The sequence below is a fragment of the Hirsutella rhossiliensis genome (genome assembly GCF_020360975.1).
Source record: "Hirsutella rhossiliensis strain HR02 chromosome Unknown scaffold00020, whole genome shotgun sequence".
NCBI classification, from domain to species: domain Eukaryota; kingdom Fungi; phylum Ascomycota; class Sordariomycetes; order Hypocreales; family Ophiocordycipitaceae; genus Hirsutella; species Hirsutella rhossiliensis.
The window spans coordinates 594,197-618,034 of NW_025408686.1; the positions used below are offsets into that span (position 1 = coordinate 594,197).

Consider the following 23,838-nt stretch of genomic DNA (forward strand, 5'->3'; position numbering starts at 1 on the left):
GACCTACAGTATGTGTGTGGCCGCGTAGTAAATGGTCCACCGGGGTGCTTTGCCCCAGTTCGGCTTGATCGGACGACGGGGACCCTGATCGTTCAGGGCCCATCCTTGCATGCCCCAGAGCGCGCTTGGCAGGCGACGCCCTCCTGACGGGCCAGGCGTCGTCACATGAAACTCTGTTATCCCGCTCATGTCTTTTGTGGACGTGCGGGATAGTAGTCACCTCTTGGCACCTCAGCCGTACTCGTAGTCCCAAATGCTTCGTAACCTCCTATACCGAGGCAGGCCGGAGGAGCCATGACTTGGTCCACCGAGCACTTTCAACGTGGTCTTCACGCCTTCGGCGTCGTGTTCACGCTACTGCGATTCAAATCCCGGTCCTCAAGGATGGGCTACTGCTGCGTTCGCGCCTGCACGTGTGCGTGCAGCATGTAAGTGACTAAGTGTATCCTGATGTGAGGGTCTGCCTTCCTTGACTTGCCCCTTTTGGGGTGACATCTCCGGGGATCGTTACATGTCGACCCGAGCCAGACCCAAGCGTGGAGACGTGAGCGATTCGCCTGTGAGCTGCTCGCGTCAACATCCTGATTACCAAGACGACTGCTGGATCAGCCGGTTATTGGGGTGGGATGTGCCGTCGCAGACGCGCGCCTCGTCCCCCTATCCCCACCGGTCACCAGCACTGAGATGAAAAGGAAGTGGCAGGGATCATCGACCTTTATCAATCGTTGCAGCGATCCATGCATGGGGGAGAGCAAGCCAGCCCCGCTTCGAGATGCTTCGTGACCTGTATCGGCCCAAGAGCCTTTTCCAATGGTAGTCAAATGCCGGTAGTTGTACTCGACTCTGGTAGATTGAAGTTTATGGAACTGAGCTTCATTGCAAGTATGGTTATTTAAACGCATCGACCCCTCCGTGTCCCCTTCACTTACATCAACTCCAGCTCGCTTCTCATCAGCATTCTCTCCTTCTTGTCTCATCTCCTCAACTGTTCGGTCATCTTCTGCTTGCCTTCGATACCCCTTCCTTTTCCGAGCCAGAGACAAGATGCCTGTCGCCATTCCCAACCCCCAAGCCCTTCCGGTGCTAGACGCCGCTGGCCCTCATGCTGGCCAAGAGGCAACCATGCTCGGATCGCTCCCCGCAGTGGTGAACACTGCTGCGTTGGAGACGTCGTCCAAGATCCTGCACATCATCGACCGGTACCGCCTGAAGAAGTCTGCGGATGTCCCTGTCAAGGCCGCCGATGGAGCCCTCGGGTTCCTCGCCACCATCTACAGCTACGTTCGAGCCGGCCAAGTGGTTGCCATGTGTCTGCCCGCCTTCCCCTTCAAGTCGCCCAACAACTCGACAAAGACGCTAGGGCGGCTTCCAGACCGGGCCGAGGAGATGGCGCTGGCACACCTCAACGGCCTTTGCCAGGCCATCGGGGACATATACCCCCCTGGCGCCCAGATCACCATCGTCTCCGACGGGCTCGTATATAACGGTCAGTTTCCCCCTTTTCGTCTCGAAACCAGAGGCCGGACTGCGGCGCCGCAAAACTCCAACTAACCGTAGCATAGACCTGCTTGGAGTGCCTGACAGAGACGTCTGGGCTTACGGAGAGTCCGTTCGAGCCATTGCTGCGGACCGCGGCTTTGATAACATCGTCTTTTCTCGTCTTCGAGACCTTGTCTCGCTTTCCTTGCCCGAAACCCTCGATGAAATGGTTTACGTAGCCAACGCATCCAACTTTCGCCGGGCACTCTTCAACAACTTTGGCTCCGCGGACTGGGAGTGGAAGGAGGTCAGCCAGAACGAGGACGTCTGCTTGACGTATCGAGGATACATTAAGTTCCTCGAGACGGACCTTAAGGACGTCTTTCCCCTCACCGATGGCCGCTCAAAGACAAAGTACAAGCGGGGAATCGAGTACATTGCCAAGCAGATGTTGGCTCGCGGTGATGTAGGTCGTCCTTGAAACTGTCCAGCCCGCCCTTTGCCGGTGGCGACGGGACATGGCTGACCGTGATGTGATCTGCCCAACAGGCATTCGCCAGAGCCGTACGAGAGAGATACAAGAATTACGTCCGCCTGTCGATCCACCCGTCTACGGGCGCGAGCAAGCTCTCCATTAGCCTCCTGCCCACGACGACCATGTACACGACCCCGTGGCATTGCGCGGTCGCCATCAAGATTGACGGCACCGTCGTGACGGGCATGCGGTCCGAGTTTGACGAGGACGATAATATGGAACTTGTCTACGAGCACGGCAGGCCGAGCTACTTTCGCGAAAAGTCGGACCTCTTCTCGTGGGCCGACGACAAGGGCGGCATTACGTGCGAGCCCATATACCCCAGCGGCTGGCTGCTGAGGCCGGCCAAGGGCCACGGCACGCTGACGATTCACGATGTCGACGCCAAGAAGGTGCGGGCCTTGTCGGAGATGAACTCGCCCGTCGTGATGCGCGGCTTCTTCAACAAGCCCAAGGAGGAGCTTTTCGTGGAAAAGTCGAGGGAGTTTGGCGAGCCGTTGTCTTGGAAGTTTGGCCTCGTGCTCAAAGTCAAGGATCTCGGAGCGAACACAAAAGGGCTGAACAATGTGCTGTCTGCCGAATGGATGCCGTTTCACTACGACGGGCTCTTTAAGACGACAAAGCAAATCAACGACAAGGGGGAAGAAGTCAGCGTCTCCTGTCCACCTCGGTAAGCACACGTCTTTGATATTCCGCCCTCGTCGCCGCCTCCAAGCGGGAAGCAGTGCTGATGGGGCCTTTTTGCAGATTTCAGTTCTTTGTCGGGCCCATGGCGTCTCCGCGAGACACGGGCTTCACCATCTTCTCGTCGTCGACACAGGTCTTCAAATACCTGTCGCCGTTGCATACGGCCGACTCGCTCGCCGACAAGACGTGGACTGTGTCGACGACGTCGTTTGACCAGACGGAGCTCAAGGGCCTGCCGCTGGTGGTGCCGCACCCAACGACGGGCAAGCCCTGCCTCCGCTACCACGAGCCGTGGCCGCAGAGCAGGACGCAGTTTGATGCCACGAGCGTTACCATTGACGGGCATGAGGAGGGTGAAAGCACGGCCATCTGCGAGGCCATCGACGCCGCCCTCCACGACCGACGCGTGGCCTACTACCATGTGTGGCAGAAGGGCGACATGGTTGTCAGCGACAACACACTGATGATGCATACCAGGAGTGACTTTACGGCCGGCAGCGACCGTGAGCTCTGGCGCATTCATTTCGATTGAGCATGAGATGGGCAAGTCGCCTGGGAGGGAGATTTTCACGAATGATGAGCGCAGCAGGCATATATATTTTTGTACAGTACGAATTAGACCCCCCTTTCACCCGGCTGTTGTACAGTAATAACCGTGTCTTCGAACGGGAACGAAGCTGTTGCACAATGTTACCGGCGCGTGTGTTTTCAGACTGACGAAATGCGGCTGAAATCGATATCTGTTTGAATAACTCGCATTAATCTCAGCAAGGGGCTTACGGTACCTGGTAACTTGGATGCCAAGAATCCGTCGCACAAGGTAAGAGAATCTCATTCAAGACAAGGACTGCCTCATGTTCCAGCTCGAACAATTAATTATGTTACTCTTCTCTACCAAAATGTACATAAATTGATTGATGTAGGGTAGGTAGCAAGGTACTCGTGCCGTCCACACAGTGAACATGAGAGCTTGCCTCCAGGTCGCACTGTGGAACCCACCCGACGTAAATCTCGGATCCGAGGCCGAGCGGCATACAGTGCGCGGCAACAAGTCGAGGCCCTTGCCTTCTTTCGCGGTGGGCTCTCCGACTTCGAATCTCCTGATCTCCACCAACAGAACAGCCAGCCACAGCTCGATGAAGTGCCGACATGCCTCGAGCAATCACTAGCCTGCCCGACTGGAGGCCCTGACGAGTTACCGGACCTGAGAAGCGAGCAGAGGCGGGGAGGGCGCGGGGAAGGCGCGAAGAGGGCGGCCGAGGGCCATGTCCACCTTTGACGGCATCGTGGCTGAGTTTCCGGACATCAGGAGTCAGTCTGCTCAGCCCCCCTTGACCGCATTAACATTGCTGATATGGCTCCAGTCGACTTCTTCCGCAAGCACGCCGACGCGTCACCACCGCTGGCCTGCTTCTTGAGCCATGTCCACAGCGACCACCTCGCCGGGCTCGAGAGCCTTCGCTCCCCGTTGTATGTGCGGCTGCCTTTGACCGTCGTGTAAACAACTGACATGTGAAGCGTCTACTGCTCTGCGGCAACACGGGAGATGCTGCTCCGTCTGGAGCGCTACCCCTGCCGCATCAATTACGCAAAAGGTGTCTTGGAAGCCCGGCAGCAGACGTATAAGCACCTCGGCAGGGTTCTGGTGCGTGATTTGGGACTCGGGAACAGTGCATTTTGTTGACGGGTCACATTCTATCTGCAGAAGCCGCTGCCCCTTGAAACGCCGACAACCATTGAGCTTCGCCCCGGTTACCGCATTCAGGTGACCCTCTTTGACGCCAACCACTGCCCGGGCGCCGTCATGTTCTGTAGGTTCAAGCCCAAGCACCCTGGCGGTTTGCAAGCTCATACATCTCAGTGATTGAGGGACATGGCAAGTCAGTACTTTACACTGGAGACGTTCGTAGCGAGCCCTGGTTCGTCGACTGCCTCGCCAGAAATCCGATTCTTATCGAATACACTTGCGGCTTGAAAACGCTCGATAAGCTTTACCTCGACACCTCGTTCACCGCAGACGTGCCCTTTCAGACAAAGTCAGAAGGCATCGCCGAGCTTCTTCGCACCGTCTCCCGGTACCCAAGAGACACGGTCTTCCATTTCCAAGCATGGACGTACGGGTACGAGGATGTCTGGATCGCCCTGTCCAAAGCGCTTCAGTCTGCTGTATGTTCCTCCGCCCCCGAGGGCATGCGAACTGACTGACGTGCGCCAGGTGCACGTTGACGACTACAAGTTCCACCTCTATGGCGCCCTGCGAAGCCGGCCTTTGGAGAATCAGCCCACCACCGAGAATCATCTGACTGCCGGGGCAGCGGCATTGACAGGGCACATGTGCGGAAACATGCCCCACCCGGGCTGCTTGACCTCGGATACAACAGTCCGGCTGCACAGCTGCGAAAAAGGCAATATGTGTGCCGTGGCCAGTGCCCCGGGCGTTGTCACAATCCAACCAATCATCGCTCGCTTGGCCAATGGCCAGCAGCTCGCCGAGGCAGGCGTTGGAGGGGGCGGCGAGGACCTCGAGCGCGAGGCCGAGTTGACATGTCTCTTCGATGACGACGCCGCGGCGTTGGCTGACTTGTGGGTTGCATGCCGCCCGACGCTGGTGTAAGCGGGCAACGGCTGATGCAGGCGTAGAATTTCTGCATGCAACTCCATGACAGATGCCGAGCGAGACGGGATTATGGAAGCCATTAGGGACGCATCCGCACGAGGCAGAGAACTACCGTTAAATCTAGCAGCTTCAATACTTGGACAAGGGCTGTCGGCAGATCTTGAAACTGCTCTTTGCGCCCTCCCCCATCTGCGCCCAGGTCCTTGGCCGCAGAGTGAGCCGCCAAAAGTGTCGACTGAGGAGGGCCTATCTAGAGTCATTCAATTTCCGTTTTCGAGGCACTCGTCATATCCCGAGCTCTGCCATCTGGTCAGCATCTTTCAACCACGAGATATTTGGCCGTGTACAGTAGACACGAAGCAGTGGATAGCAGAAGGTTTGCGCACATGCTCTCCTTGTGGCTCTTGCACGACCAATACAGGCTGACTTGAGCTTTGCTGCAGGCATATCCGTCGAATCGCTGTTTGGCCAGCTTTGCTCCGGTCAAGTCTTCCAACATGATCTGAAACTGGCTGCTTTCGCGCCAAGAGTTGCGCTTGTGGGGGCATCGCGGGCTTCCGAGTCGCAAATGGCAGATTCCACGCCGAGAAAGGATCTTTCTTTTACGCGCGATGCTTCACCACTCGAGGCGCCCTCGAGCGCCTTGTGTCAGCCACGGTATGATCCGCAACCACTGGAACCGCAGGGCCAAGCAAGTGAAGCGGAGGCGAGAATAGGCGGCTGTGACCGTCGGCTAGAAGCCAAGGCAGCGGTGGACGGAGACGAAAGCAAACGTAACGACGGAGTGGCTTTGACGCGGAAGCGCAAACATGATGAGCGAGCCGAAGCCAGTGAGGAGTCGGAAGATGTCGATGGCAACGACTCGCAACAGACCGAGGACTCTCTCATATCGACGCTTCATGTGCAGGACTCGGTGACCCGCACCGAGGCGTACTATCGGATGCTCGGCAACGCAGCCGACGGCGGCTGCAGGCCCATCCCGCTGATGTCCACCGACGGACACAACAGCAAGCCAGACGAAGAGCTCTGATAGGAGCGCATTCTGCATGTAGTGATGACATGTATGTGTATGGCTAACGGACAGATTAAATGAGGAAACATGTCGGCCATGATTGGTCTGTGGACAACTGACTTTGGCGGACGTGACGAGGGCCCGGAATAGCTTCCACCAGACGCCACGAGTATTGTCAAATCGCCTATTTGGCCCGAATGAGAGGCGTGACGATCCCGAGCACAGAGAACCACAAAGACACGACATTTCCAAAGTCACCGACTCTGGGCCGTCTAAGAGACTGCTGTCTTATGCCGTCAGAAAATACGTGTGTCCAGAGCCTCGGAGCCCCGCGTCTTGCATCCCATTCAGGTGCTCTCTCGCCCATTGGCTCTTGGTCGCGGGGTCCATCCCTGGATGTCTCAGTTTACGGAGTAACTTAGTCCAAACTCGAAATCCCAAGCTTGCATGGATCTGGAGCCGGGAGCACGAAGGAACGAAGACAAGCGTTGACGTATCGGGAATGGCCGGGTCGAGTGCCAGGGCTGCAGTCGCTCCAATTCTCCGAGCACGAGCCGTCATCGAGGCGTGCTTAACTGGACCTGAGCTAAACATCATCGCCCCCTTTGGTCCCACCCTCACATCCTGTCTGGTTTGTTTCCTCGGCCCGGGCTGGATTAACAACTGTTGGCTGCGATCTGGTACGAGCGCGCGACGACTTGGCGGCACGTTCGACATCCTCGGCCGGACAACTGCGAAGCTGCCGAGAAGGCGACCGGGGTCGCACGAGTGCCTAGAGAAACAAGCAGGCGCCACGAGCCTCGACGAGTCTCCCATAAACCTACAGCCTTGCAGCACGGGCATCGACCGCATGGCACTATCCGAGCTGCTGGGCGCCGTGGCGTGGGGGCGCGTCGCGGGATACTCTGTGCTGCTGTTGGTGGCGTGCTTCGTCGTCGACTTTGCGACGCTGCCACGCTGCCCGGAGCAAATCCCTGCCTTTGGCTTTGGTCATGGAATCTGGGCCCATCTGAGGAATAGCATTGCCTATTTTACGAGCCACAAAGCATGGGTCGAGGAGGGCTACGCCAAGGTACGAACGCGCCGCTTGTAGGCTTCGTCATGCCAGATGGCGTTCAGATTCTTACAACACGACGGTCTCTAGTATAATAAGAAGGGATTACCCTTTGCCGTCCCGGCCGCCATCTCACGCCACGCGGACATTGTGTTGCCGCAATCCCTTGTCTCGTGGCTGGTTGAGCAGCCGGACGACGTGCTGAGCGCACACCGAGCGCACAACGAAATTCTTTACGGCGACTACAACTTCCTCAGCCGCAAGGTCGCTCACGATGGCTTCGGCGGCCGCGTCGTCCACAAGTCGCTACCGCGCAACTTGCCGGGCCTCATCCCGGCCGTCGACGACGAGATTCAACACGCGGCGGGCCTGGCGCTGGGCCACGTCACCGAGGACGAGTGGGTGAGCGTCAATCTATGGGACCTTTGGCTCGAGATTGTGCCGCGCGTCACAAACATGATGCTCGCTGGCCGCGCCGTCAGCCGCGACGAAGGCTTCCTCAAGGCCATGGTGGCTTTTACCGACACCGTTGTCCGCAACTGCATTCTTTTGGGGCTGTGTCCGCGGGCCCTGCACCCGTTCGTCGGCCGCCTTCTGGCCATACCCAACTGGCTGCAATGGCGGCGGGCGCACCGAACTGTCGGCCCCGTCATCGAGAAGCGGCTCGAGGACATGGGCCGCATGGCGCGCGGGGACCTGGAGTACAAAGACTGGGCTGCGCCCGAGGACTTCATCACCTGGCTGATCCGGCTGGCCATGAAAGAGGGCCGGACGTCGGACTTGGACCCCATCACCATTTCGCTGCGGCTGCTGCCGCTCGAGTTTGCCTCAATTCACACGACGGTGCTGACGGGCCACTCGTGGATGTTGGACCTGCTGTCGACGCCGCCCGAGGAGGGCATCCTCGATGTGCTGGGCGCCGAGGTGCGCGCGCACATGCCGGCGTCGCCGGGGGGCGCGTGGACAAAGGCGGCGCTGGCGTCGCTCATGCGGCTCGACTCGTCGATCCGCGAGTCGCAGCGCGTCAGCAACTTTGCCGACACGCTCATCGAGCGCGTCGTTGTGGCGCCGCGCGGCCTGCGGCATCCGGACTTTGACTGGACGCTGCCCCGGGGCGCCTTTGTCACCGTCAACCTCGAGGGCACCCACCACGACGACGACCTGCACTCCAACGCCCGCGCCTACGACCCGCTGCGCTTTGCCCGCATCCGCGAGGGCGCCCGTGGCGGTGCAAGCGGAAGCGGAAGCGGAAGCGGAAATGTGCCTCCTCGCGACAACGGCGACGAGGAGGAGACCACGGCAGCGAGGGCCCTGGGCATGGTGACGACGAGCGATCGGCACTTTGCCTTTGGCCACGGGAGACACGCATGGTGAGATCCCTTTCCCACACCCCTGCTTATGCAACTTGCAAACCTCTAAAAGGGGGGTAATTGTCACCCTGAAACCCTCCATTCTCTCCCCCCTCTCTTCGGAAGGATACCGCTGCTTACCGACCCCTTTCACCAGCCCTGGACGCTTCTTTGTTGCGCACGAGCTCAAGCTCATCATGGCGCACCTGCTCCTCAACTACGACTTCAAGAGCCTACCGCAGCGGCCACAGCCCCGCTGGATCGGCGCCACCAACATCCCACCGCTCGGGGCGCGCATTGAGATTCGGCGTAAGAGGACAGACGAGTCGGAAATCCCGAAACGAGACAGCTAGGCTTGATCCTCGTGCCGTCTCTCCGTGCCTGTCAGATTGGTCGTGACCTCCTTGGGTACCCATCTGCGAAAAGGCATCGATGGCTTGCCCAGGCAAAAGTAGAAGGCGCTCGAAGATTTGCATCATTGATGCGGCCGACACCACGTGCCCCTTGACAAGCACCTTTCCTGGGCGTATGTCGCGGCCTTGCCATCTCGCCTGCGTGCCCCCCCCAAACGGGTACGAGCATGGCTTGGACGGACCGGTGCCTTGGAGCTGACATGACGTTGAAGACCGCGTGTAGATGATGGGTTTTGTGGGATGGGCGCGAAGAGAAATATCGTGGGTATTTGCCTGAAATCGGAAAGCCGCAACATTTCCTGTTTCAACCTAAACTCTAGACACCTTCATGCATCCGTGGCTCTTTGCCCAATAAACCTGTCGGCTTTATAGCTCTCTGGACGTGGTGCAACAGACCTCAATTCAAAATCAGCTTGGCGTCATGAACTCACCATTCATCCATTGACTGTTGATGGCATCAGCAACTTACTCGGTGATTATCTAGAAGAACAAGCTGCTTAAGCAAGCAAGACACCCCGCAGCCGTCTATAGAAGTAAAGCACAAGGCCTGTTCAGGCACCAGCAAATTCCAGACAGGTAGCAGTGTTAAGCACGTATGCGAGGCAAACCCGGCCCTCCCACGGCGTTGTGAAGTGCTCGGTAGCTTCACGTTTCTTCGCAAATGCCTGGCGGCTGGAGCCTCAACGCGGAGCGCTTTGATAATTCAGCCTTAATGCGACTCTGCCTGACGGGGCCGCATCGCTATTAACTTTGTCTTCGGGCCCAGCAGCCATGAGCCACTGAACCGGCTTGTCTTGTGACTCTTGTCCCTGCTTAACCTCCGTCGATGCCCGAACCCCTGACCTGGTCCGAGGGTTATGCACTAGCTTTGTGAACGGTGTTGAGTAATCATCACGGCCTCGAGATTTGGTTTGCCTGTCCCGCCAGACCACTGTCGAATGGAGGCAGTGAGGTTGATCCTCTGCTGCCCCCCCCCCACCGAGCCTCATCCCGCCTCACAGCCCGGAGCATCGGGTCAACTTATGTTAACGAGGCTCCGAATGCAGCTCGTCTTGACAATCTCGTGCGTCTCTGCGGCTGTGCTCCGACGGACGGCCGTGAGCTGTACTTGCTACGGTGGCCTATGGTTGTGATGGGGCATGTCGTGGGCATCTTGGTTGGCGTCTGAGCACGAGTCGATCAGCTCGAGTCGGAAGGGGGACCGATGGGGTATGGTTGTGTGTGAAATGCTGCAACTATAAACCCCCTGCCTGGGACAGCTCACCATCATGAAGACAGCAACAGAAGCATCAGCGCATTTCTTCAAGACCACCAACCAATTTGCTTCCTGCCTTTGGAACTTGTCTCATTTCATCATGCGTCCCGCCACAGCCCCAACGCTATCGTGTTTGCGGGATGATAGACAGGATGCGGCTGGTTTATCAAACGTGAGAGCGAATTTACGAATATAGGGACTGGACACATAGACTTGAAGGGCGTTGTTTATTAGACGATGAGAGGGGCTTTGTATACCAAACACACGAAGGCTATTGAATTGTAAAATCAGAATTCCTCTATTTTGCATTTGACAGAAGCCATGTGGACCACTGGAGTCGAAAATAGGTGGCTGTCAGCAGTTGCAAGACTATACCGCGCCAATAGAGGCATCTGTTGGAGCCTTCCGCCTTTGCCTGGTTAAACGGCGTCCCCCAGCTCGACAGTGGTGTTCCTTGGTAAAGGATGCTTCTCCATGCTTGAAGTCATTATGAAAGCCATGCCACGCCCCCATCCTTCCCAACAAAGCTCACGCGGCATAACTCGGGCCTTGATTACTAGGACAAGCGTTCCACAGCACGCAGGATAATTATCCCATCGGCATTGGCAAATTGAAGCCTGCGGAAAAGGCCGTGCAAGTCGAGCATTGGTGTCACCCTATTGTCGTACGGAAACAATTGACTGTCGAGGTAAGTTACTGATGGTTTGTTTGTATTCTAGGACGACCAGCACAAGAAAACGTCAAAAAAACTCATCGCATCCTTCTCAGCAGTAAACCACACAGCGCCTTGGCCCGGTATACCTGCACTGTCGGTCCGGGGCGGGTCCCGAAGCCCTCGGCGGTCTCAGCAGGTCCGGAACGCTTCTCGTCAGACAAGCCGGAGCCCCCTCCGACAGTAACACCCGGGGTCGGCGGAGCTCAGGTATGGCAGAGGGCTAGTCCTTCTGCAATGACTGCGCTGTGCCTGAGAAGCGCAATCCCCCCGTCCCGGTCACGCCTGACTCGATCTTCGGGACATGATGAAGCAGGCCTGCGTAGGCGCCGTCGAAACCGTGATAAATAGATGATCCGCCTCGATTGTCGAATGCCCTCTCTTTCTCCGTCCGTGAGTCTATCCGCCCATCACCTATGCCCCCCTCTACAGCCCCAGCCCCAGGTTGTCGCCCCCGAGAAAGATGCCGTTCGCCCCGGCCTCGCGCTCCCGGAGCAGCGCCGCCACATCGACCCGTCCGCCGGTAATGTACCGCTCGCTCACCCCGAGATTGACCCTCCGACTCAGCTCCTCGCGAAGCTGCGCCCGCAGCGCCCCCATCTCCGCCTTGCTCAGCGCGCGCGCCTCCTTTTCCTTGCGCTTCCGCCCACCGCCGCGTCCGCCCCTGCCGCCGCCGAGGCCGCCGTCATCAAAGTCGTCGGCGTCGTACTCGACGCCTAGGTCCTCGGCGGCAGCCCGCAGCCACGCCTCGTCGCCGTGCGCCTTTTCCTTGGCCAGCACCGCGTCGGCTAGGCGCTTCGACAGGTCGACCCGAGGCCGCAGGCGCGCCGCCACCTTGCGGTCCACGGGCAGCGCCTGGATGACGTGCTGACGACGCGCCCCAGTGGAGCTGCGCTTGGCGTGGACTTTGGCCGCCAGCCTGCGCGTCGGCAGCACCTCCTCGGGCGAGCACAGCAGGACGCTGACGCCGCCACGCTCACCGCGGGCCGTCCGACCGGAGCGGTGAATGTACGTGTCGGCCGTGCGCGGCACGTGGTAGTGAATAACCTGCTCGACCTGGTCAATGTCGAGGCCGCGCGCCGCCACGTCGGTCGCGACGAGGATTGAGTTGCGCGACTCGGTGAAGCGCTCAAGCGAGCGCATCCGCGCCTTTTGCGCCATCTGGGAGTGCAGCGGTAGCACCGTCAGGTTGAGGTTGCTCAGCAAGGGCGTGAGGCGTCGGACGGCCGAGATGGAGTTTGTAAAGACGAGGGTGCGACGGCCGGGGTTGAGGACAAGGACTGCGTACAGGTAGAGATCCTAGGGAAAATGTCAGCAAGGCTTCGTCTCCAAAACCCCGAGTGAGATGCAGTCGTGTCTGCACAGCATCTGCACATGGAAGGCTGGAAGCTTACCTTTTCCATGGCGCCGCACTCAATCAGGCCCTCGCGCAGTTTGTCGGCCAGTTGGCTAACAGGATTGGCGTCAAGAAACTTGGGCTCTCGCCGAAACTTGAGGCACTTCATCAGATATGCCATCTTGTCCTCGGCCGTGCCCGCCGTGCCCGACCTGCCCTTGCCAGCAAGCTTCGTCTGCAGGTCCTTGTCAAACGTGGCCGAGAAGACGAGCGTCTGTCTCGGCGGCAACTCGTCCTCGCCCTCGTCGTCTTCCTCCCCGGCCTCGGGAGCTCGCCGGTCCAGGGCACCGATGATATCCTCGGCCTCCTTGAACTGACCCACCTTGAACAGCCGGTCCGCCTCGTCAACCACCAGGAACTTGATGCACGTCAGCGACTCCTGCAGCGCCATGTCGCCGTCCATGACTTCCCACAGCCGGCCCGGGGTGCCAATAATGATGTCCGCCTTGGCCAGCTGCCGCTGCTGCTTCTGGATGCTCAGCCCGCCCGTCACGACGCACACGTATGGTGCCGCGGCGAGGCCGTCGCACAGCGCCTTGAGGTGGTCGCCCAACTGCTTGGCCAGTTCTCTCGTCGGGGAAAGGACCAGAGCCATCGGACTCTTCTCTTCCGTGTCGTCGCCGTCCGCGGCTTGCTCGTCGTCGTGTGTCTCGAGCCACTTCTCGACGACGGGGATCCCGAAGGCCAGCGTCTTGCCCGACCCCGTCTGTGCCTTGCCAATGACGTCCTCGCCGGCCATAATCTCGGGGATCGCCATCGTCTGAATTGCCGTCGGCTTGGCAAAGCCAAGCTTGGCGATGCCCGACAAGATGCGCGGCGACAGGTTCAGCGCCACCCAGTCCACCAGGTCGACGGCGTCGTCTTCTTGATCCCCTTGTGCGAGTTCCGCGAGCGCGCCGAACGAGTTCCCGCCGTGTGCAGGGGGCTTTGAAAGTACTTTATCGGCCGTCGCGTCGGTTGCTTGCTTGTCTTGCGGGAGGGGTTTCTTCTTTTTGTCTTTTTTGTCTTTTTTGTTCGTCTTCGGTTCGCCTTGGCTCGCAACCTGTTGCGAAGCTTTCTGGCTCGCCACACCATCTTGACGGCTGCCAGCTTTGCGGATATGGACATCTTGGCCCTCCACAGGGTCGTCACCAAACCCCTCAAAAGATTCAGCCTCATCTTGCCGTTCGTGCGTGTTTTTGCCCCTGTCTCCGTCTGTGTCTTTGTCGCCGTTGCCGTCGTTGTGCGTCTCGTCACCGCCGTCGTCTCGTTCTCTCACCACAAACTGCACCTTGTCCCCATCCTTGACCACGTCGACGCCCGTAATCACCTCGAGCCCGCCAAAATCCTCGCCGACGGGCTTCCACGAGAGCGACGCCACGTCGATGGCGCGCTTCGTCGACGCCTTGCCCTTGGGAGTCGTCGGCTTCAGGCTCCTGCTGCGTTTCGGCGCAGGCCCCGAGGCGGCAGGGAGTTTGCGCTTCTTCGACTGCGGAATCATGAGTGCTGCCGGTGACGGTGCTATATAGCAGAGACTGGTATCAGCCCGCGATGCATAGGTTGGTAAGAATGGAGGTCGAGTTGAATGGTAGAGGGCGCTGGTTGAGGCGAGTTTGAACGATTTGACTTTTTTTTTTCGGAAGTCGTCTACGAAGTAATTACGGTACGAAGTACATCGGCATCCACAACACCGACCCGCCGACAACACCAAGCCATGCCAACTTGCACTTGGGCACACATCGCGACTTTACTTAATTCCTGCGTCACATCCAATTGCGAGACGTGCATCTATATTTGGTGCGGAGATTATATTTAACAAGTACGATGGAGATCTAGGCGCGGCTTTGCCGTTCGGCAGCAGCGACCTTGTAGCTGGCTGGCACTTATACATCGCTGGCAACGAGACGAGGAATGAGGAGACGGAACAGTAGCAATGGGAGAAAAGACCCCAGGAGTGAGGAAAAGGGAAACATCTTGTCATGCCATGCTTGCTAGACGCAACGGTGTATCAACAAACCCATCCGTCCGTCGTGAGTCTCCTCTCCATCCCCCTTCTCGAGTACAAGTACAGAGCCCAACCCACGCCGTCGTCGCATGGCTTGAGATTCTCATCCTGGATTCCCTTCACCCTCGCCTGGGCAAGTGCCGTGCGGTCACCACCACTAGTGGCCTCCTCGCACTCTCTTTGCCCCTCGGCCTCCTTCCGACTCGCCCCTTTGCCTCTTGGTTCCGGGCTGAAACTCTGTCGCGCCAGGGTTAATGCCGCCCCGACCTCTGCCCCGACCGGCCTGGGCCGCGTTGCCAGGGCCGCCGTCTTGATTTCCGCTACCAGATCGCTGGCCGGGGGGCACATAGGCGCCTCCTCGTCCGCGTCCACCGCCGCGGGGCATGGGAATACCCGACGACCTCGGACCGCCTTGGCCTTGCTGCTGATTTTGGTGTGGCACTTGGTTGCCCGGGGAAGCATTCGCTGCCGGTTCCGCCTTGAGCGCAAAAGGGTTTTGAGGCTCCATCTTGTTGGCATTGGCGGACTGCGCAAAGGGATTGGTCGGCTTGGCGGGCAGGCTGCTGCTGGCGGGCTGCTGCTGCTGGGGCTCCGCTGGCTTCGACTCCTGGGCGGCTGGTTCCGCGGCTTGTTCGGCAGGCTTCGCCGTGGCTTGCTTGGGAGCAGCAGCATCGGGCTGTTGGCTGCTGCCGGCCGAAGCCGGCGTCGCCGGCACGGCCTTGACTGGCGTTGCCGGAGGGGCTGGCCCCCCGGGGCCGGGGATCTTCTTGACAACCTCCCACACCTCAACCACTGGCTTCTCAGGCGTCTCCTTAGCCGCCGTTTCGACAACCCCGAGTCTCGTGTTGGCCGCCTTGAGCTTGTTCTCGGCCATGTTGATGCGCAAAGTCGACTTTTTGGATTCCATCAACTGGGCCTGATCACGCGCCGACGCAATCTTCGTGTCCACATCCCCCTTGATCTTGGCGCTCTCGGCTTCGAGCCTCTTCTTAAGATTGGCTGCAATGATGCTCTTGACCGTCGCATTCGAAGCGAGGAACTGCCGAATGCTGGCGTCGTCGAGCTGCGTCAAGTCAGCAACGCTGCCGCCCGGCGCGGGCGTGGCCTGTGACGGCTGGGATTGGCCGTCCGTGGCTGGTGTGGATGGCATCTGCTCTGGAGCGGCGGGCTTGGCGCCCTGGTTCTCGGCCTGCCAGATGAGCCTTTCCTGCTCGATTCTGAGCCTGAGGTCTTCGTCCTTCTGCCTGAGCTCCTCGTCGAACTTTCCACGGCTCTCTTTAAGCTTGTTGTTCAACGAGTCGCGCATCTTGTCGCATCGCTCCTTGGCCGCCTGCTGAGCCGAGTTCACCCTTTCTTCTAGCTCGGCCACCTGAGCTTCAGCGACAGCGACCTTTTCCTCCAGCGATTTCCTCTCTTCGTCCGACAGTCCAGGTGGGCCGCTCGTCTGCGTCGCGCTACCCGCCTCTTGAGCCGGGGCAGGTTGTTGAGCAGGTCCAGAAACGTCCATCGAAGTGGCTACCGCGTCCTGCAGCTTTTGTCTTGCCTCATCGCGCTCCGAGATGGTCGCTTGCAGCTCCGTCCGCAACGTCTCCAGCTGCTGGTCGGCACCCAGTTTCTGCGCGCTGATGGCTTCCAGATCCTTTTGCGCATCCGCCAGCCGCCGCTCTAGCTGGGCCACAACTTCGGTCGATGCAGAGGACTGCGGTGCCAGCTGAGCTCCCTGCGCTTGCCGCGCCTCCTGAGCCTGCTGCAATGGCTGGGCCTGCTGATCTTGCTGTGCCTGTTGACGAAGCTCCTGCACTTGCTGTCTGAAGCTTTCAATCTCCTTCTCCAGCTCCGTCTTCTCCAGCCCGACCTCCTCCGCACGCTTCTGCGCTCCCTCAAGCTCGACGTTGACCTGGTTCAGCTGTTCCTGCAACTGGTTGCTCAGCTGGATATACTCGTTCTTCTCACCCGTGAGCCTCTTGGACCTTTCCTTGAATTGGTCTGTGAGCTTGGAGCGGGTGGACTGCCAGGCCTCGCGTTCAGAGTTGATGGTCGACTCGAGCTCTGCGACCTTGGCTCGCAGCGGGCCCTCGCCCTCTCTAAGAGCGTTGCGTTCCGTTTGCAATTCTTCAATGGTCATCTTGAGCGACTCCATCTCGGCCGGGTCGACGCGCCCGTACTTGGTGAGGATGCCCTCGGTACGCTTCTGCCAGCGGTCGCGGTCTTCTTGAATCTGCTTAATCTCCTCTTCCAGATACGACTTGGACGTGCTGAGGCTGTCAATCTCGGCCTCAAGTGGTTGGATCTTGCCCTCCAACACCTCAATCTTCTTGTTCTTGTCCGCAAGCTGATCCTTCAACTGCGTGTTTTCGTTGCGCAGAGCGGCGCTGCTCTCTCGGTAAAGGTTAAGTTCGTTGAGCTTCTCCATGAGGTTCTGGTGGGTTATTGCATTGCGACCACCATGAGCAGACTGGGCACGTTCCTGGTCGAGCTTCAAACGAGCCTCGTCAAGCTGAGACTGGATGTATTCCACCTGCTGCTGCAACCGCTTCGACTCCTGCGACTTGAGGTCGTACTGGACCTCGAGAATCTCCTTTTCACGGCGGAGATAGCTGTTGAGTTCGCGCAGCCCGTCGAGGGCGTCGCCAATGTGCGCGGGAGACATGGCCTCGTCATCCTCGCCGCCCCCACGTTTCTGCTGCAGGGCTGCGACCTGGGCGGTCAAGGCCTCCAGTTGCTGATGAAGGAGCTTGTTCTGGGCGTTGACATCCTCTCGTCGGGCCGTCACCTCGGTCATCTCGTGCTCCAGCTGCTGCCGCCGCTCGTCCCAGGAGCTCTCGTTCTGCGACAGGGCGACCTTGGCAGACTCAGCTTCGGCTCTGAGAGACGCCGTCTGACTCTTGAGCTCGTTGTACTCGCTGCGCAGTTGCTGGGCAAGTTTGGCTGCCTCGGCATGCTTGACGAGTTCTTGCTCGTAATCCTGCTGAGCCTTGGAAGCAATCTCGGCCTGGGCACGCAGGTCCTGCTGGTGGTACCGGGCAGCCTCGACGTGCTTGGCGCTGTCCTCCTTGAGACGGTCAAGCTCCTCCTGGAGAATGGCTTTTTCGTCACCGTGCCTGCGCGACACCTCGTTCTGGGAGTCCCGGAGCGCCGATAGCTCACTGTTGGACCGCGACAGCTCCGCAGACATGTCCCCGACGCGCTGTTCGAGTTCCTTGACCTTGGCCTCCTTCTCTGCCACGAGCGACTCCATTTCCTCCCTGTACTGGTCCTGCGAGGCGCGGAGGTCCTCGACGGCCTCCTCGTTGCTCTGACTCAGCTCCTTGTACTGCTCGACTTGCGCCTTGGCGTTTTCGAGCTTGGTATTGGCCAGGTCGAGGTCGCGTTTCAGGTCCGAGACTTCGTTGTTCAGGTCTTGGATATCAGATTCGAGCTCCTGCTGGCGCTGGTTGTTGTCCGATGCCAACGCAGGTCGGGGAGTGGGCCGCGGCTGCAGCCGACCAACCCGCTCTTCCGCATTCCGCAGCTCGACCGTCAGCTCGTCAACGCGAGCCTGGAGGTGATCCTTTGTCGTCTTGACACTGACGTGTTCCTCGCGGATTTGGCTCAGGCTCTGCATGAGCTCGTCGATCCGCCTCTGGGACTCTTTAGCCTCAAACTCCTTTCTCAGCTGCAGGTTCCTGCTCTCGTCGGCCTCGGTAGACAGCTTGCGTTGAGCGTCGCTCAACTCGCGCTCCAGCTTGTCAATCTTTTCCTGGGCCTTCCGCCGTGCCTCGGACTCGGCAACGCTGCGTTCGTTCTCCAGGTTCTGATGGGTGGCCAGAATCTGGTTCAGGCGGTTCTTCTCCTCAATCAGGCCCTCGTTGTCCCTGCTCATGCGATCCTGAATGTCCTTCCACAGCTTCTTCTCGGCCTTGAGGTTGGCCGTCTCGTTCCTCATGCTGTCCAGCAACCCCTTTGCTTCAATGAGCTCCTCGGCAACCTGTTGCGTGCGAATGTCCTGTTTGGCTGCCGTCTCCGAAAGGACCTGGCTGCGCTTTTGAAGCTCCACATTCTCGGCCTGTAGGGCAACATAGTTGCTCTGCAACATCTCCCGCCTCTCCGACTCGATCCTGAGATCACCATGCACCTTGATCCTCTCGGTCTGTAGCTGGTTTTTCTCCGTCGACAAATGGTCAATCTGCCGGCGAAGGTCTGTGCGGACGTCGTTCTGGGCATCGCGGAAGCTGTCGTACTCGGATTGCAGCTTGCGCAGGGCTTCATTGAGCGCCTCAGACTGGTCTCCCTCGATGCTGGCGAGTGGAGGGCGTTGAGAGCTGTCGAGAGAGCTTCTCATCATAGAGGCCTCGTCTCCGCCGTGACCGCGTTGCTGGAGGATGCGCCGGAACATGTCGCGCTCGGCCTTGAAGCTCTCCATGGTGCTCTTGATGGACCTGCTCTCCTCGACCATGTGATCCAGCTCCTGCTGGAGCTTCTCCACCTTGTCGTGATCCACCTTGGCCTGATGCTTGGCGGCGAGGGCTTCCTCGCTCTCGAGCTGCTCGGCCAGCTCGCGGGTGATGCGCATCAACTCCTGGTTCTTGGCCTGCAAGGACTTGATGTCCTTGAAGACAACAAGCTTCTGGGTGATGAACTGGTGGGTGTCGGACAAGTCGGACAGGGCCTCCTCGGTGATCTCTCCCTGTTCCAGCTGCTGGAGACGGAATTTTTCTTCCTCGGTCAGCTGGTCGACGCCCTTTTCGAGGGCGTAGATGCTAAAGACGAGCATCTGTATTTGCGTGCCCAGGTCGCGGAGTTGCGTCTTGAGGATCTTTGTTTCGGACTGGGCCGACCCCAAAGCACCCTCGGCCTTGCGCGCCGCCTTTCTCGCCATATCGCGCTCCTCGAAGCTCTGCTGGGACAGCTCCGACATGCGGGCAATCTCGTCGCGGAGAGTATCGGTTTCCGCCTGAAGCTCTTGGATCTCGGGCGCCTTGGCCTCGAGGGCGGAGATCATGCCGTCGAGCTCCTCCGAGAGCTGCTGATTTCGCCTCTTTTCGCTGGCGAGCTGTCCCTTGACGTGGAACAGCTGCTCAATGGCTTGCGTGGCGGTGACGGCCGACTTACTTCGGACAGAGCCCGGGGTGCCGAAGGGGCCAAAGGGCGAGGCAGGACGGCCCATGACGGAGCCGTTGGCGCGGGGCGTCTGAGGCACCGAGCTGGGCTGGACTGCTTGGTCCATGCGGGCGTGCAGCTCGTCGAGCTGGCCTTCGAGCTGCTGGATCTTGGCCTCCATTTGAGACGTCGTTTGTCTCTCCTGTTCCAGCTCGAGGCGAACCCGGCGAATCTCGTTTTCGTAGTTGTCCCTTTGACGTTCCTTTTCCGCCTCGAGCTCCCGCACGCGCTCTTGGTGCTTCTTGCTCAGCTGGTCAGACATGTCGACGAGCCTGCGCTGGTCGTCGAGTTCCTGCTTGTAGCTGTCGACGGTCGTGGCAAAGGCGATTTCCTGCTTCTGGAGCTTGACGAGAGCCTCGTCGGCTTTGGCCTGCATGGACTCGAGGCGTTCGCGAAGCTGTTGCTCGGTCCGCTTGAGGGCGTCGATCTGGGACTTTGCGTCCTCGCATTCTCTCTGCAGCTGGGCGACGCGAGCACCCTTTTCCTTCCTGTACTTGAGGGCCTCGTCGCTCTTCGTCTTGAGCTCGCCTTCGAGCCACTCGGCATTGCGGCGGGCGAGGTCAAGCTGTTGCTTGAGCGAGTCCTCGCGATACTTGGCGCTGTTGAGCTGGCCCTTTGCGTTTTGCTCGGACTGCTGCAGGGCGGAGGCCTGGCGGGTAAGCTCGACGTTTCGCTGGTGCTGCTTGGCTAGCTCGTCGGCGACGGTCTGGTCGCGTTTTGTGTTTGATTCGATGATGCTGAGGTTTGTGCGGTTGGATGACTGCAGGGTCTCGATCTTATCGTTAAGGGTCTTGACCTCTGCCTCGTGGTCGGAGCTCTTTGCCTTGAGAACCTGCAGCTCGTTTTCGAGGGACTGGCTCTTCATTTCTGGGGATAAAGGTTTAGCGGCCGTCGGACTCGGAGAACTCGCGCTGAGCAGACGCACCATGTTCCTTTGAGCTTTGCCGAGCTTGCTGCGCCTCTTTGAGCGCGTTTTCAGCCGTGGCCTTTGAGGTCTGGGCGCGGGACTCGGCGCTGCGGACGGCATTCTCGAGCTCGATGTCGGTTTGCAGCTTGTCGGCGTAGAGGACGTCGAACTCGTGGGCCTTTGCGGCGACGGCCTGCAGGAGCGTGGCGACGAGGTCGACGGTGGGCTCCGTCGTCAGGGCCGCAAGGACAGGCTGGTCGAGGCCGAGGTGACCTGCGACGTAGCCGACGTCGACATCTGCAGCCGCCATGACGACGACCAGACTAGAAGGAGATTGCAGGCTGCGTCGTCATCACTCGAGGCAAGGCGGTGGCGCAGAGGGCGCGCAGTCAGAGGAGGGAGAAGTTGAGGCGGAGTGGAGAGTGGCTGCGAGGAAAGTCGAGGTTAGAAGCGGTTCGAGTGAATGAAAAAAATGAACTCGTGGAGGAAAAACAAACGGTTTTGAGTTGCCCCTGGCAAGATGTGCGACAGCGGACGAGCGATTGAGGAGACAAAGGATGCGGTGGCGTCGCGATAAAGCCGCAGCGATGGGGAGAGTCGGGAGCCTGATCGAGGCGAAAGAAGAGCTCTCGCGTCGACGATGAAGCTGTCGTCGCGCAGGTTCGCTGGTGGAGGGTGGACCCGCTTCGTCGTCGGGCGTGCTGAATACCTAGCCCGAAGAGTAGGTACGAGGGCAGCGCCGGGAATTGCCTAGAGTCGGTCGTACCTGGGGGGTGTTTATGTAATCGTGGCCGCCGAGCTAGGAGAGGCGCGAGGATCAGCCGACAGATGCAGCTAGGAATGAGTCAGCAAGCACAGCTCGGCCAAGGCAAGTCCTCAGTCTCCATATGCGACCAACAAAAAATATCAGGTGGCCGCTCAACTTGCCTACTGTCCAGCTACTGAAATGACTGCCACGTAGCCCAAGCCACTGCAGACCCAGCTGTTGTCCGAAAGCTCATCGATTGCTCACCAACTGCGCAACCACGGCCACGCTTGCCTGACTACTTGATTCGCTGCCCGGCTCCCCGGTTCCAGCCATGTTCGTGTTGGCGTCTTGGCTTCGATTACGGACTGGAGCTAATTAATGGCCGGCGCCCTCAGGGCCGTGGCGGAGGATTTTCTCCGTCGCAGCAAACTGATACACATATCCATCGCATGAGCCTCCGCAAGTTGTCCGTGACTTTCACATATTGATATTGACGTGCACATGCATTGCCATTACCGAGGCGGACTTGGGCTCGACGATTGAATGGCGATTCGTCGGGCAAACAACGGTTTAGCACTTCAAGGGACTTGGGGCTCAACGACTGCATGGCATCTCGGCCAGCAAACAATAGAGTTCAAGGCTTGAAGCAAGCCAAGCAGCCCATCCGCGGTGCCACACGGCCAACTGCTTGTTCTTGTTCATTCAATGTTCATTACACTAGACATTCTCCCTCTACCGGCCTTTGACCGCTAAACGGACCAGCGTCGTCCAACGTGTCTATGCCGTCCATTGTCAGATGGCCATGGTCGAATGGCAGATCGTCCGCTCCATCCGTCGCTAGACCGCCGCAAGAGGGTCCAGCCCATGGCGGCGGCCAACACGCTCTGCCAAGCAGGCGGTCTGATGACACACGGTCCCCTCAAAAGGGCATCATCATCGTCAATCGTCAGAAAATAAAATAAAGAAACAAGGCAAACCAGGCCCCTGAATGTGAAGCCACCAACGCCGTTACATGCCCGCGCTGTCCAGATCGACGCCCAAATTCACAGTGTACATTCCAAAAAATCGGGGGTTTTCGGCGCGCCCCGCCGCCTCGTCGTCGTCTCCCCACTCTATGAGGACTGGTGGGACTGGTGATGGCTGTAGGATTGCCTCGGGGCGCTCGCCGTACTGGGGCGGCTGTCGCCAAAGACGCCAAGGCGCTTCCTCACGGCCCAGTTATGGGAGAAGATTCTCGGAAATGCCGAGGGCGACGAGTCGCCATCACGGGGAGGCGATCTGCCGAGCATGTCGAGAGCGCTCGGGTCCGCGGCGTCGTGTTGTTGGTCGAGGCACAAGGGGACGTCGGCGCCGGCCGGCTCCATCTCGCACGACGGCCGGCCAGACGACGAGGATGCCGAGCCCGAGGATCGCGAGAGGCGCTTGGGCAGCTTGATGCGCGGCTTCTTCTCGGCTGCTGCCGCCGCTGCCGCGACAAAGGCGGCGGGCAGCGGCGGGACGGGAGGAGCGCCGGAGAGGCTGTTGGTCGACGATTGGAACGAGTCGCACGAGTCAAACGAGTAGTCCGAGTCATACGAGTCCTCGGAGGAGCGGCGCGAGGGGCGGCGCGAGGTGTAGGCGGCGGTGGCGCGCAGCTCGTCGGGGAAGCGGCTCCTCCGCGGCGAGCCCATCTCGAACTGGCGCTGGGCGAGCTGCCTCTGCTCCGAGGCGGCGCGGAGGGTCCCCCAGAGGCTGTGGCCCAGCTCGTCCCAGATGACGACGGCCTTGAAGAGGCGGCGACAGGCGCGGGTGCCCTCCTTTTCGTCGAGGTCGCCGTAGGCGTTGAGCTCGGGCATGGTGGGGACGGCGTCGCGGACAATGGTGATGCGGTCCATCTGGTCGCTCCACTGCGAGTTGTGGAGGAAGTCCTCGAGGTAGACCCAGGCCTGGGTGCGCAGGGAGAGCTCTTCCTGGAGGACGGCGGCCTGCTCGCTCTTTTGCTGCTCCATCAGGCGCGTCTGCTTGCGCCGGCGGGTGGGCAGCTGGAAGAAGGACGAGGGCGAGGGCGAAGGCGAGGACGAAGACGAGGAGATGCGGATGGGTACGGGTGAGGCGGCGGCCATGATGGCGGATTGTGGATGCCGGGCAGGGCAGTGCATAGAGGTGAGGGTGTTGAGGTCAGTGTGCTGAAGGCCAGTCGAGGGCGGTATTGCTCCAGATGCGGAGGCGGGACGGGTGTTGATATTTGCCGGTGAGCAAAAGGGAGAAGGGCCTAGATTGGGCGACGAGGGGTGAGATGTCTCTGGATGGGGCGGGGATGGCGTGTTGCGGGCGACGAATGCACTGGCGGGCCGACCCCCAGAGCGAGGAGCTGGAGGCGTGTCTCGTCCACGGGAGATGTTTGAGAGTATCACGAGGGGGGTGCGTGTGTGCGGGTGAGTGAGGCCTGCGTCTCTGATGTCTGTCGTCGGTCGAGAGGATGGCGTGAGAGTGGCAGGTGCAGAGGTCAGGAAGAGGACCAGCCGACCAAGAAGAAAAGGAGGAGAGGTGAGATTCGGTGGGTGGTTGATTA

At 59.6% G+C, this 23,838-nt stretch overlaps 6 protein-coding genes across 6 annotated transcripts; 3 read left to right on the forward strand and 3 right to left on the reverse strand.

The window, feature by feature from the left end:
• Window positions 1-1,044: 1,044 nt before the first annotated feature.
• HRG_11366 (pyoverdine/dityrosine biosynthesis protein) lies at window positions 1,045-3,233 on the forward strand (the record flags this gene model as incomplete). The annotated part of the gene is made up of 4 exons (XM_044869836.1): window positions 1,045-1,486; window positions 1,563-1,945; window positions 2,029-2,684; window positions 2,762-3,233. The coding sequence occupies 4 exons, from the start codon at window positions 1,045-1,047 to the stop codon at window positions 3,231-3,233; spliced, it is 1,953 nt and encodes a 650-aa protein (XP_044715098.1).
• Window positions 3,234-3,966: 733 nt separating this feature from the next.
• Window positions 3,967-6,348, forward strand: HRG_11367 (beta-lactamase superfamily domain-containing protein; the record flags this gene model as incomplete). Its single annotated transcript, XM_044869837.1, has 10 exons — window positions 3,967-4,012; window positions 4,066-4,171; window positions 4,220-4,346; window positions 4,407-4,512; window positions 4,563-4,867; window positions 4,917-4,950; window positions 5,029-5,284; window positions 5,342-5,532; window positions 5,668-5,694; window positions 5,762-6,348. The coding sequence occupies 10 exons, from the start codon at window positions 3,967-3,969 to the stop codon at window positions 6,346-6,348; spliced, it is 1,785 nt and encodes a 594-aa protein (XP_044715099.1).
• Window positions 6,349-7,180: 832 nt separating this feature from the next.
• Window positions 7,181-9,086, forward strand: HRG_11368 (cytochrome p450 domain-containing protein; the record flags this gene model as incomplete). Its single annotated transcript, XM_044869838.1, has 4 exons — window positions 7,181-7,402; window positions 7,475-8,612; window positions 8,688-8,754; window positions 8,891-9,086. 4 exons carry the CDS (start codon window positions 7,181-7,183, stop codon window positions 9,084-9,086), a joined length of 1,623 nt encoding a protein of 540 aa, XP_044715100.1.
• A 2,453-nt stretch (window positions 9,087-11,539) lies between these two features.
• HRG_11369 (DEAD/DEAH box helicase domain-containing protein) lies at window positions 11,540-13,989 on the reverse strand (the record flags this gene model as incomplete). Its single annotated transcript, XM_044869839.1, has 2 exons — window positions 11,540-12,412; window positions 12,508-13,989. The coding sequence occupies 2 exons, from the start codon at window positions 13,987-13,989 to the stop codon at window positions 11,540-11,542; spliced, it is 2,355 nt and encodes a 784-aa protein (XP_044715101.1).
• Window positions 13,990-14,650: 661 nt separating this feature from the next.
• Window positions 14,651-20,849, reverse strand: HRG_11370 (TPR/MLP1/MLP2-like protein; the record flags this gene model as incomplete). Its single annotated transcript, XM_044869840.1, has 4 exons — window positions 14,651-15,937; window positions 16,013-18,538; window positions 18,608-20,499; window positions 20,558-20,849. 4 exons carry the CDS (start codon window positions 20,847-20,849, stop codon window positions 14,651-14,653), a joined length of 5,997 nt encoding a protein of 1,998 aa, XP_044715102.1.
• Window positions 20,850-22,399: 1,550 nt separating this feature from the next.
• HRG_11371 (uncharacterized protein) lies at window positions 22,400-23,389 on the reverse strand (the record flags this gene model as incomplete). Its single annotated transcript, XM_044869841.1, has 1 exon — window positions 22,400-23,389. One exon carries the CDS (start codon window positions 23,387-23,389, stop codon window positions 22,400-22,402), a length of 990 nt encoding a protein of 329 aa, XP_044715103.1.
• Window positions 23,390-23,838: the final 449 nt, after the last annotated feature.